At 51.7% G+C, this 12400-nt stretch overlaps 1 protein-coding gene across 4 annotated transcripts in view; it reads left to right on the top strand.

Moving 5' to 3' along the window:
* The first annotated feature begins 383 nt into the window (after positions 1 to 383).
* Mapkapk3 (MAPK activated protein kinase 3) overlaps positions 384 to 12400 on the top strand; it is a 29118-nt gene continuing 17101 nt past the window's right edge. Inside the window, exons 1-3 of one of the 4 annotated variants that reach the window (XM_047565047.1) lie at positions 384 to 578; positions 836 to 936; positions 1038 to 1112. In XM_047565047.1, coding sequence (XP_047421003.1) covers positions 888 to 936; positions 1038 to 1112 — 124 coding nt within the window. In that variant the 5' untranslated portion in view covers positions 384 to 578; positions 836 to 887. Of the gene's footprint in view, positions 579 to 835; positions 1113 to 12400 lie in introns of all 4 variants that reach the window. The other 3 variants (XM_047565048.1, XM_047565046.1, XM_047565049.1) reach the window with 3 other exon arrangements.

The following is a 12400-nucleotide window of genomic DNA, read 5'->3' as shown; positions in this document are numbered from 1 at the left end:
AGCCAAGAGCCACCAGGGACCAGAGAGTCACGAATCAGAGATGCCACTTTCCTCCGCAGACTGGCAAAAATTAAAGAGTTGGTTCTTACTGGGGTGTAGGGCGGTTAGCTATACCAAGGGAAGTTGGAAGCCTAGCAAGCCATACTGCAGGGCCTTCTGGAAGTGTGTAGAGAGAACTCTACTCAAGTCGAGGCTTCAAGAGTAACAAGATGTCCTGTGCTGTCACTTTCTAGGTCGTGGTTTAAAATCTGGGGCTGTCACAGCACGTGCAGGGGTCCCCCAGCTCCGGGAATGTTAAGGCCCCTTCAGGAAGCCACGCCCCCTATTTTGTCCCGGTTCTTGGGCGGGGCTTGACGGGGGCTCTTGCTGTGTCTAGTCTGGCCCCCGCCGCCTGGCCCTTTAAGACTGACCTAGCGGGGCCCCAAGTCCGTGTGACGCGCTGGGCGTCACGTGGGCCGCGGGCGGCTAGACTCTCGGCCCAGGGCGCCCCTCTGCTGCCGGCTCTCGTGATTACTACCCCCCGTTCCTCTCGCCGGTGCTGCCGTCAAATGCCTTGCTGCCGGGTACGCCCTCGCCAGGTATGCTCCCCTTGGGCCCCTGTGCGACCCACTCTCAGAACTTTGCAGCCACTGCGCACCCAACTTCTACTCTTGACACGTGCCCGGGAGAGACTAGCTTATGACTGGCTGAGGGACCACTGCCTTCTACGGCACGCCAGTCCTCCCAGGAGGTTCGCCTCGCATTCCCATCTTGTCCCCAGAACAACGCAGGCACTCCTAGGCTGGGGTGTGTTGAAAAAGTCTGGGCGGGGAGTTACTCTTTCCCTTTCTCCCAGGTGTCCCTGGACGCGCCAGGCTGGGGCCGCCTCTGAGAGCCCCGTGGGGGCCATGGATGTCGAGACAGCAGAGGAGCAGGGGACTCCTGCGCCCCCCGCAGGTGCACTCGGTGGACCAGGCTTGGGGGGTGCTGCGGCCCTCGGGGGGCGGCGGGAGCCCAAGAAATACGCGGTGACAGATGACTACCAGTTGTCCAAGCAGGTGCTGGGCCTGGGTGTGAATGGCAAGGTGCTGGAGTGCTTCCACCGGCGCACTGGGCAGAAGTGTGCCCTGAAGGTTAGTGACCCCTCCGTGAGGCATGGGGTGACCTGGAGGGTTCAGTAATAGAGACCTGAGTGTTTCACTTATGTACAGGCTCCTGTTAGGCTTCCTATGCTCAACCTCATGTTTCATCCTTACACTCTTCTGGAAGGTTAAAGTTGGTTCTCCCTGCTCTACAAGAGGGGAAACAGAAACTTATCCTAGCTAAGCTTAGGGTGTCCCAGTTAGGAAGGGGTGGAGTCAGTATGGGGAGAGCTGTTGTACCCGGAAGGAGGGAGGGAGTGGCCCGGGACTCTGGTTCTGGCTGAGACTATGTGTTCAGGCCCAAGGGGGACATACTCAACTCCCAAAGAAGCTCCTGTGCCTGGGATGGGTCTGAGTTTCCCTCTGTCTGACACTGAGAAACCACCTTGCTTGGGATGGGGCTGCTTCCTGCTTGTAGCCCCTGTCTATGTGGGTAGGAGTGATCTGAGCCATGCAGGGCTGATCAGTAGGCAAGGTCCATCCATCACTCCTTAGGGCAGGGGGCTGCTGCAGGGCTCCTGATGAGTCACTGGCCACATGTTGAAAGGAGCAGGCTCTACCCCCAAGTCTGATCCATCCTGGTTCCTGTGTAGAATGGCCCATTCTTTTAGCCACATCATACTACAGGCTCCCTGGAGGCCTGGCACACTGAACTAAGTGAAATGGAGGTGGGTGTCTTGGAGTGACTGATCTAGTTACCTGATTACAGCTTAAGGCACATGGTTCTGGCCCAGGACCCTGCCCATACCTAGAATCACTTGAATCTGCTATCATTGGGAACTTGACTCATCTGCTGCTCATACCAGTGGCACATGGATGGGAGAGTGGCTTCTGCAACTTATATGTACAGCAAAAGATTTTCCCATTACAAGTTGTGATTATGAGCCTGAGTACAGAGTCCTAGAGATGTGGCTCTAATCTCTGCCCTGTGTTTGCCAACTCTGTGACCTTGGACAATATTCTAGACTTTTGAAACCAGGTTTCTACCTTTGTTCAGGGGGAAAAGAACAGGAGTTATAAACTCAAAATGAGATGATGCATATACAGTTCTTGGTGTAGGGCCTGGAGAAGCTATGAGACATTTTAGGGCATAAAATCTGCAAGTATCTGAGCAGGAACCTGGGCTCAGCTCTTTGTGTTTTTCCTAGGGGCACTGGGGCAAATAGAAGCGATCCTCCCCAGAGTGGTGCTGCAGGGAATCAGGAGCATGGGTCTGGGGCATTAGGGCTGGGCTGGTAGGGTTAGGCCTGAGGCATTCTTTGCCTATGAACCATAGTGGAATGGAGAGAGTGATTTTTGGAACCCCAGGCATGGGGATTCTCTGAGTACCTCAGGAAAAGGTGGCTATTCTGAGGGCAGATGGGTACAAGGGAATGAGAAATGAGCCTTCATCTTCTCCACTGGGCACCCACTTAGTCCCCACCTGTGCTAGGGTCAGAGGTAATCTAAGTGGGTATGGGACTGAGGCCAGAGAACTTATTCTCAGTTCCAAGACTCAGAGACAGGATAGAGCTCTGAGCTGCCTTGGTTTGGTTCACATGCTGTGAATAAGGCAGGGATGGGGTAGGAGGCCACAGTCTGTGGACCCAGGCAGTGCCAGCTTTAAGTAGGGCTAAGCTGACAGGTGACAGGTGACTTGAGGGAACTTCTGACTGCATCAATTTCCATGACACCTCCTCTTGGATCTAGGGCCTCAGTGATCTCCCTCTCCTGGGATAGGAACTGGGGCAGGCCTGGGGTGGGTTCCCCTCCAGCCCTTTAGATTATGGGTGAGCATGGCTGTGGTTACTGGCTTAGGACCTTTAGGACCTGCCCCTACATTGGTCCTCAAAGAGGACACGGATTAGATGTGGCCCTCTCCCCATCTCCTTCCTGTTCTTGCCTCCCCCACCTCAAAAAAAAGTGACAAAGTCTCAAATTCCCTACTCAGCTGGGCAGCTCTCATACCCCCAAGATTGGGGCAACTATGGGAATTTTGGAAAAGGTATGTGACATTTCTAAGGCACAAAATCTGCAAGTATCTGAACAGGAACCTGGGCTCAGTTCTTCGTGTCTTTTCCAGAGGCACTGGAGCAGATAGGCGATCCTCCCCAGTGATTGTACATGTACTTTGGTGATAGCTGTGGCCATGCAGAGGGAGGTGGCATCTCCTCACTTTTAGCTTCTGCTCTTTGCCCAAGAAGGCCAGGACCTGGGGACCTCATTAAATGTGTAGACCTGGGCCCAGGGAGTTCAGCCAACTTATGAATGGGTCCCAGCCCTCTCCTGGCCTCTGCTTAGCCTTCTCCCCAGCTACCCTAGCTCAGCCTAGGTGAAGGTCATGACTCTGTGCCTTTCTGTCTCCTCAGGGCTACACCTTGGATTATTGGCTCACCTGTCCTTATTTTGTTCAAGTCATCTCTGCTCATCTCTCATCCTCTGGCCCTGTAGCCAGACATGGTAGATAGGGCTCAGCAGAAAGCCTGGAATGAAGCAGGCACTCATAAAATAGGAAGACTGTGGTCACTGTCCCTGTAGCTATTACTATTTGGTGGGGACCCTAGAGGAATAGGCCCTTCCCTCCCTGGGAGCTGGGCCCTTTCCCCTTTCCTTCAGACCCTAACGCTCCCCTCCCCCGCCCACCTTGCTTCATCTTGCCTCACTCAAAGCAAAGCCTCCTTCACCAATCCAATTTCCACCATCAGTGCAGCCCTTCTGCTCTCCAAGCACTTGTTACTGTCCTGTTGGCAGGAAGTGGAGGAACTGATTGTCTTGGGGAGGGTGAAGGGACAAGCAGTCCTCCTGCTCCTGCTCCTCCTGCAACCTCTTGTTTATGTCCCCTCCCAAGCCTAATTAGTTAATTGGCACTCTTCAGCTTTACCTCAAATTGGGCAAGGCCCGAGATTTGTCATTCATCGTTTATGCTGATACCCAAGACCCAGCCCCTTAAACCTTATCATGTGTGTGAAAATTGGGACCTGGAGTTGTGGTTGGAAGTCACATGACCTGACAGAGGTGGGCAGGGTGCGGAGAGGGATTGCGGCAGGGGCCAGAATTTCTTTCCCTTCTGACTTCCTGTCCCAACTCTTTATGGTTGTCTGCCTTCTGGTGGGCAGAAGTGAACATGGCACATCATACCTCTAAATAAAAGCATTAGAAAGCACTGAGAAACATTGGTGGTCTGCATATGGGAGGAAAGGTGAGGTACTGTTTTTTGACCCTGCTTCTGGACTGGGGGACTGGAGCCCTTCACCTTCATCTCTGGACCCTAGTGGGCTCCCAATGCCTCTTCCCTTCTTTGTTAAGGAGAGTAGAGTGGGAGGGACTGGGTGATTTCTGTAGAGTCCTCTGAGTGGAGTCTCTTTAGTATCCTTCTCCTCCTGGTCCCAGGATTAGGGAGGTTGTGAGGCTACCTCACCCAGGACAGTTCTCTTACTCTTGGTGTTAGATAGCTATAGCTAGCCAGGCTGTTCTGCATGCTGTTTGTGGGGTCACAGTGACACCCCAAAGCACAGTGCTGAGGAGGGCACATTTCCCTTGACAGGTGGGAAACAAAGCCCTGGAGACCAGAAAGCCTTGTCTGATTTCACATGGGAATTTGAGGACTTGACTATGCATACTCTGAGACTCTAAATGTGGCATAACAGGCTGACCCTCTTGCTTTTCCTTCCCTATGTGATATCTTTCCTTTTTTACACTGGAGAATCTCCTCTCATCTGTGAAGATTTAGCCTCACTGTTCCTCTTCCAGGAAGCTGTCGAGAGTCCCTGACTTTGGGGCTATGGAATCTCCTAAAGCTGTAATACTCACCTTTGACTCAAAATCCCTTGTAGCATCTGGTCTGGGGCCTGGTGTGCAACAGGGACTCATAAATGCCTATCAAAATGACCATGTGTGCACCTCTGAGCTTTTGAGGGAGCACTAGGATCTAGACTTTTTCCAGTTTTTCTTTTCTTCAGGAGAGGGGTTCTCTGACTGCATTTCAGAGAAAAGCCTCAGGGACATGCTGTTTCACCTGAGCTAAATCCTGAGACTTTGCAAAGGAACTCAACACCTCTACTGCCCCCAGACAAAGCCTATGCAGAAGGCCTGGGAGAAAGGAATTGACCTTCCATGAGACTGTTCCTGTCTCCTGCCTGCCATCTAGGCCACACTACTGAGCAGAGGGGCTCTCTCTAACCAGAATGCCAGGAGGAAGGTAGAATGGGAGGGAGTCAGATGCAGAGACTGAGGGGCAGTGGACCCATAGCCCAGGATCCTGGATGCCCCACCCTCAGCGTGGAGATGGGGCCCATTGCACCAGGGCCTGTCTGGGCTGGTGCTGCAGAGCTGGATTGATACTGGGTGGGGCTGACAGGTAGGCCAGGCCCTTTCTCATTTGGCAGCCACCACCCCCTCACCTACCATCTCCAGACTGGTCAGATCAGCCTCCGTAGAGCCACTTGTTACTCAGTCAACAAATCAGGAGCATGTGGAGGGGCTGGTGACCCTGTATAAGAGAATGCCTGGAAATTAAATAGTTTCACTGAACCCAAGGTCCTCCCCAGGCTGCCCCTCACCTGGTAGGAAAGAATCTGAGGCACTCAGAGCTACCACAGGTGGGATCTTTTGAACTGCCAGGAGTGGGCAGTTTGCTTTTTAAACTGGAGAGGGCATCAAACCCTGCCGAATGCAGAAGTGAAATTTAGGTGGGGATGATTATTTTGTGATCCTTTATACCATACCTGGGTGGAAATCTGTTTTCCCAGCCTGCCTTCAAGATCACCTCTACTGGGGCTTCTAGGATTTTTATCCTATCCCATGCCAGTCCTCCAGGTTTCAGCTCTTGGTGTTGTGAATTCTAATACCCATCTCCCCATAACAGTTAGCAATTTTCCAGAGCATTCTGTCTGGCAGGGCCTGACCCCAATGTGCAACATGTTGTTTTATCTAATTCCTATCTTCCCATTTTATGGATGAGAATACTGCAATTCAGAGGTCAACAACTTGCCCAAGTTGCATAGCTTGGTGGGTGGCAGGGCTGGGATAAGAGCCTAGGCAGTTTAATACCAGAGTTTTAGCATCTAAGTCACCACCCAACCTCATGCAAGTCTGTGAGGACATGGGGAGGGACTCTAAGACCTGACACCTGGAAGGATGCTGGTATTCTCCTCCATGGCTCCACTGGGAGCCTTGGCAGCTCCAGCTGTGCCTCCAGTGATGCTGCCAGTACTTACCTATATCTGCCCAGTTCTCCTCACTGTGTAGAACCTATGCCTGTGAATGGTCAGGCAGTAGTCCCATGAGGTCAGTACACAAGGGCCATGATGGATGTGGGGGACCATCTCAGAAAGATTGTGTGACTGTGCTAGCCCTTGTGAGTCTTAGACAAGCTCTGCACAGCAGAGCCCAGAGCACCACAGACAGGAAATCTGGTGAGTGGGCAAGAGGAAGTGGGGGCTTCCTGGAAGGATTGCCCACTTTAATTCAGACCTCTGACCTGAGAAGGGTGTGAATGACAGAGGAGGAACCATTGTGTATGACAACATGCCTGGTTTAGACACTGGGCACCTGCTGTGGAATACCACACCTGCAAACACCTGTGTTCTGGCTGATCTCAGCAGGACTGTTGTCAAACTGTAGAAGGAATGAAGGGTTCTGGGGAGGAGGAGGCATTGCATGGGAACTTGAAGGGTAGAGCACCATTTCCAGGAGTGCTACAGAGGCTTCTGAGTTGCCTGGCTTGTTTGTTCAGGGCCTAGTCTCCATGACAACGGAGGTTTTATCTCTTTTCTGGGCTTTGTGCTTGAGGAAGTGGTTTTCCTCCTTGCATTCCTCATCTTCCTCTCCTTGGGACACTCATAACGGGAGACCTCTGGGAGGGGACAGCAGTTGGAGCAACTGGTTCTGTGGCCCCCTAGCCTCCCCTGGTTCCAGCCTTGTAACTGGTTGCATGTCTGAGGGTGATGGCCACCAACTGAAAGAATAAGGCAGTAGTCATTCTCATCCCTAGGTGTGTGTGTGTTGAGGGGTGGGATTCCTGTGCTATAACAGTGTGTAAAACACTTCTTGGAAGACTGGCTCTGCTTCTCTCATCACAAGGAGACCACAGCTCCCCTGAGCTCCAGTGTCTTCCCAGAACATTGGTTCTATGGCCCTCACTTCACCTATTTGAGATCTTGTGTGGCCTCAAATGAGAGGTCACCTGGGGTGGAAAAAGAAGCAGGGTCCCAGGCTTAAAATCCTTCCTGCTATCTTCTCCCTAAGTGACCTTGAGTAGAAGGCAGTTTGGGAATCTTTTGTAAAGCTCTTTGTGGTGCAATTGAGTCTGGGTTTGACTCTGTGGCAGGGAGCAGGATTCAGTCTTAGTGACTGTGACTATCCCCGCCTCCATGCTGTGAGACAGCCCAAGCCAGCACACACTCTCAGAGGGTGGGGCACTCCTTTAGGTGTCAGCATGCATTTTTTTGGTGGCACATTATTGGTCTTTGTAAGCACTCACTTGGTCCCCTCTGCACCTAAGGAAACCTGTTCCTTGTACCGCAGAAAAAATGGTATGAAGGAAGCTATAGTTCCTGGGCTTCCCACCCTCTTTCCCTTTTGGAACTGAGTGAATTAGGTTGTGTGCAATTGTGATTAAAATCCTGCTGTGTGGGAATCCAGAGATTGGGCCTGTGCGAGTATACAGGGGCTTGTTTGGGAGAACAGGGAGCCCCAGGAGGCCTTTCAGCACAGGCCAGACCAGAGAGGCTGAGAATATTGATTCTGTTTTTTTGCAGGTTTGGAATTAGGATGGCTTTTTCTTTAGATTAGGGCTTTGTCCTTGTTGGTTTTCTCTGGCATTATCTTTCTGTCTTTCTTTGACTCTCATTTCCTTTTTTCAGCCTGTTTCTCCTGCAGCTGCTCAGTCCCTCTACTTGCTACTCTTCCTGTCTCAAGTGTTTTAGGCTGGGCTAGGTTTCTTCCCTGCAGCCTGCAGGCTGAGAGCAGACAGAGGACAGGCCAGGGGCAGGTCAGGTGCTGGGGATTCATTCTAGACAGTCTGCAACTCCCCCTGCCCCCAGGGGAGGTGGGGGTGGGCATGAACAAGGACAGCAGGGCTATGCCCACACCACTCCCAGTGTTCCCTCCTACTGTCAGCCTTGACCAGGTGCTGGCAGCCTTGGCAGCCAAAACAGTGGAGTCAGGCACACATGGGCTGAGCTGTAACCTGAGGCGTTCCCAGTGGAGTTTGGGAAGACAACTTGAGCTGCAGTCTCTACTGTTGGGTCTCCTTTTATGGCCCAGTGGTCTGGGACTGTTGCTTAGGACAACAGTATGATATCAGGCACACTGTGACCCCTAAGGTTCCCAGGCCACAGTTGGGGTAGAAAGTTACTGGGGTCTGACTTGAACTGGAGCTTCAGAGCCAGTGGGGGGAGCCCAGGGCAGGAGAGTATCAGGGAGAAGTCAAGATGTAAGGTCCAACCTGCCTCCCTTTTCTAGAGGGTGGACCAGAATGTGAGCTGCCCCTGCACTAGCTGGGGTGGGCACCCAACAGTCTGGCCTATGTCTTCCACCTGACCCCCTTTCCCTAGGAGAGTTTAGAGGCTATTTCCAGGGGATGAATGACTAGGGCCTTGACCTGCCACACCTGTTACCCCATTCCTAAGAGTTCAGTTTCCACAGGACACCCAGAGCTTGCTCCATAGATGTCCCCCACAACATGAACAACCCCCTTCTCAGGATGTGGCAGAGGGACTGGCAAATCCTCTCCACACCCTCTGGCAGGCAGCAGCACAGGGGCCTTGGGGCAGGAGGCAATGGAGAGCAGAGCCCCACTTGCTGAGTGTTCCCTATATGCTAAGTACAAACAGCATACTCTGACAACAGGTTACCATTTTCCTGTTATAGATGCAGAAACTGATTCAGAAAGGCAGAGTAACTCACCCAGGGTTACATAGCAGGGACATGTCAAGTCTGGCCTGGAACCCAGGCCTGACTGGCAGTGAAGTCTTAGCTTTCCACCATCCTTCCCTATGCTCCTACACAGCAGGGACCAGGAGTCACAGTCTGCCCATCTGTAAAATGAGGGGCTGGGTGCTCTGCTTGGCACAGGCCTCCCTTCTCGCTGTGAAGACACTTTTGGTGGGCAGTGACTAGAGGCAGTTCCAGGGAAGTTGAGGGGATGCCTTGCCTCCTCCTGGAGCTGCTCTTGCAAACAGACTAGCAGTATGGAGACTGGCCAGAAGATGCCCCAGGATGCCTTTCCCAACTTACTTCACAAGTGGTGTTGCCGGGGAAACAGTCAGTTGTGGCAATGCCACCAGCAGGGTCTGTGGTATTCCAGGGATAGGAGCTCTGGGGTTATGACTCAGGTTTGAGAATCCCTCTCTGCTGTATTCATGGCCCAGTTAAATACTTGAGTCAGTTGGAGATAGTACCAGGGAATATTCTCACCCTAGGCAGGGCTGAAAGTGTGAAGTGAGTCACTGCAACTCATTCCCTTGGCAGGGATATCCCTCAATACTGCCAGGTCACCACCATGTTCCCCCAGAGGGCAAGGCCTCTCACCCTCTCTTCCTCATGACTGTGGCTCCATGGTATGATCCTTAGAGCCAGAAAAATTCTTCCAGGAGCCATCTGGGTGTTGGGACCTTGGGAGCAATCTGGCTGAACAGGGGCAGAGGGAGAGTGGGGCTAGGGTTCAAGGGAAGCTGGACAACCAGTGCCTCTAGAGGAGCTTGAGTATAGCAATGGCTGCCTGTGCTAACCCAATTCTATGTGGGGCACTACAAGGACATGGATGAAGCCAAGGGAAAGGAAGAGATGCTGAGCAGAGATGATATAGATTTCAGGAAAGGCAGGGATAGGGGTGGTTGTTGAAAGGTTTCCTAGGGTCTCCATGCCTTGCCTCTGGTGGGATCCAGCTGAGCCTCCCCACACCTGCTTCTTATTCCTTTGTCATCTCTATGACATGTCCTTCAGGGGGCAAGATACCAGCTGTCATTCTTCTGAGAGCTAGAGGGTGTTGGGTCCCCTCTTTTAGAGGTGACTGGACTAGGTACCTAAGTAGGGATCATCTGAGTGTGGCCTCACTTGTCCTTGGCATCCCTTGCTTAAGGAGGGTGACCATTGATTGCCCTCTGTAACCCTGTGGCAGTTACGTGGGTATCACTGAAGCATGGCTGGTCAGTTGGGGGCATGTATTCCATGACTGAGGGGGTCTCTTCATGAAGAGAAACCCCTGAAGGGCCATTATTTCTGAGATTAGAACAAGACATGTTTGCTAAAATTTTCTAGTCTTATGATAAAAATGTTCTATTTTTACACTGTTGTAGAAGAAATAGTACCAGGGTAGTGTTTCACAAATTATGTAGCTGATTTTGACAGAAAAATCTTTTTTTCCTTCGAGAAGTTAAAGGAGACTAGCAGAGGGTGATCCTCTGAATGCACCAGAAAGCTTGCAGAGGCTCTGTGTATCCTTTCTCCAACCTGCAGGAAGTTTGTGGGTATAATCCTGGTATCTGGCATCTATCTGATCCTGCCACTTACCTCTGGGGTAGGAAAGAGGTCATAGCTCTTTCTGGATCTCTTCTCCCAGTTGAAAAACAGGTGTAAGGAGAGTGTAAGGAAGCTGGGGTTCAGGGAGGTTGAGGGACTGACCTGGAATTACACGTGTTGCAGTAGAGGACCATGCTTAGAAGGATATATAAAGGAGCTGAGATATATAAGGCATCTGCCACCTCAGAAAGTTGGGGCTGCCACAGAGAAGTGGAAATGTGCTCCTTCTCCAGTCAACCAAAGCTGAGAACTAGTTAGTTCTCTGACTTGGGTCCTCGCCTCCCACTCCCCAGGGTTCCTCTCTGGAGATCAGTCACCTTTCCCCCTTCTGGAAGACCTGCCCCCTCCTTACTGAGCCTTTCACAGCAAAATAGGAGCCATTCTTGGTTCACCTTTGAAGAACCCAGTTTGACTCTACCCTCTGAGGGATCTGATACCATTTCCTGTCACCTGCTGGATTGGAGGAAGTCTGCCTTCCCCAGGTCCCAGATGTTGCACCTAGATTTATGAGTTCTGGAAAAAAGGGAGGAAGAATGTGAGGCCACCCGGGGGAATCCTGAAGTCGGGAGTCCTCAAGCAAACCTTGAAACCCATTTCTACACATGATGCAGTAGCCCCTCAACACTTTCAATATGTGCTTGTCACAGTGACAGTCTGAGCAGTATGTGTATATTCTTATTCTATTCTTGTGGCCAGCTGGGAACATGAATACTGTCATTGTCCCAACTTTCCAGACTGGGTCAGAGAGACTCATAGAGGTAGAATGACCTATTCGAGGTTATAAGTGAAGCAGGGGGATGAACTGGTTCTCTGCATTTAGGTCTGTCTGACTTGGAACTCTGTGGCCATAGCTGATCCTGTAGTACATGGTCCCTGACCTAGGGCACTGGGACTCCCTGGCCTGCCCTAACCAGCACTCGTGTTCGTACTGTCTTTCCTTCTCCCTGACTGGGAGCACAGCTCAGTCCCTTCTTTCTGGAAGCATTTCTCCTCCACCCCCACCCCTGCCAGACATGGCACTTCTGCTTTTGTTTCCAGGTTGTCTGGGACTGGCAGGAAGCAGGCAAACCAAAGCCATCAAAATTTAGCAAACTGGAGGAATCTTGTATTCTGAGACTTGACAATTTTAAAATCATTGAGTATGTTGGCTTCCCTGTTAGCAGGGCTTCCTGGGACAGTATTGGACTTGGAGTCTCAACTGCTTTCAGGGAGGTTCCAATCTGTTAACTCTTCCCCCATCAAGTGTCCTGGTGCTGGCTTGAAGGGGAGTGGTTGGGGGCCCTCATTGCTCCTGAGTTTCTGCTGGAGAGGGTGGCCCCATCTTGCCTGCTCTATAAGGTTCTGCTCTGTAAAGAACAGAGAAGGAAAGAGAATGAGCCAAGACTAGTTTCCCTGGGTCAACATCCTCATCAAGCTCCTCAGTTGGCAGTAATTCATGCATATACCCCAAATCTTTGAAGACAGTGACTATAGTAGCATTCTTGGCCCTGGCTCTGGGCCTAGACAGGCAGGGCCAGGCCTACAGCCTGGGTACCAGGATCTGTCAATGAAAAGATCTCCCAGGGATGAATTGAATCCTGGTTCCCAAAGAGCTCCTAGACTTGAAGGTGGCCAAATGTGAGTCATGTGACCTGAAAAAGCCACAATACCTCCCTGAGCCACAGTCCCCGCATCTGAAAATTGTGGTTGATCATGCACCTGTTGAATGACAAGAAATAATGGGTGTAATATGCCCAGTACAGGGTAGGGGCTCTATGAATATCCTCCACTGTCCTCAT

The sequence above is a fragment of the Sciurus carolinensis genome, chromosome 9 (genome assembly GCF_902686445.1).
Source record: "Sciurus carolinensis chromosome 9, mSciCar1.2, whole genome shotgun sequence".
Classification (NCBI taxonomy): Eukaryota; Metazoa; Chordata; class Mammalia; order Rodentia; family Sciuridae; genus Sciurus; species Sciurus carolinensis.
This window is presented reverse-complemented; position numbering and strand designations above follow the sequence as displayed.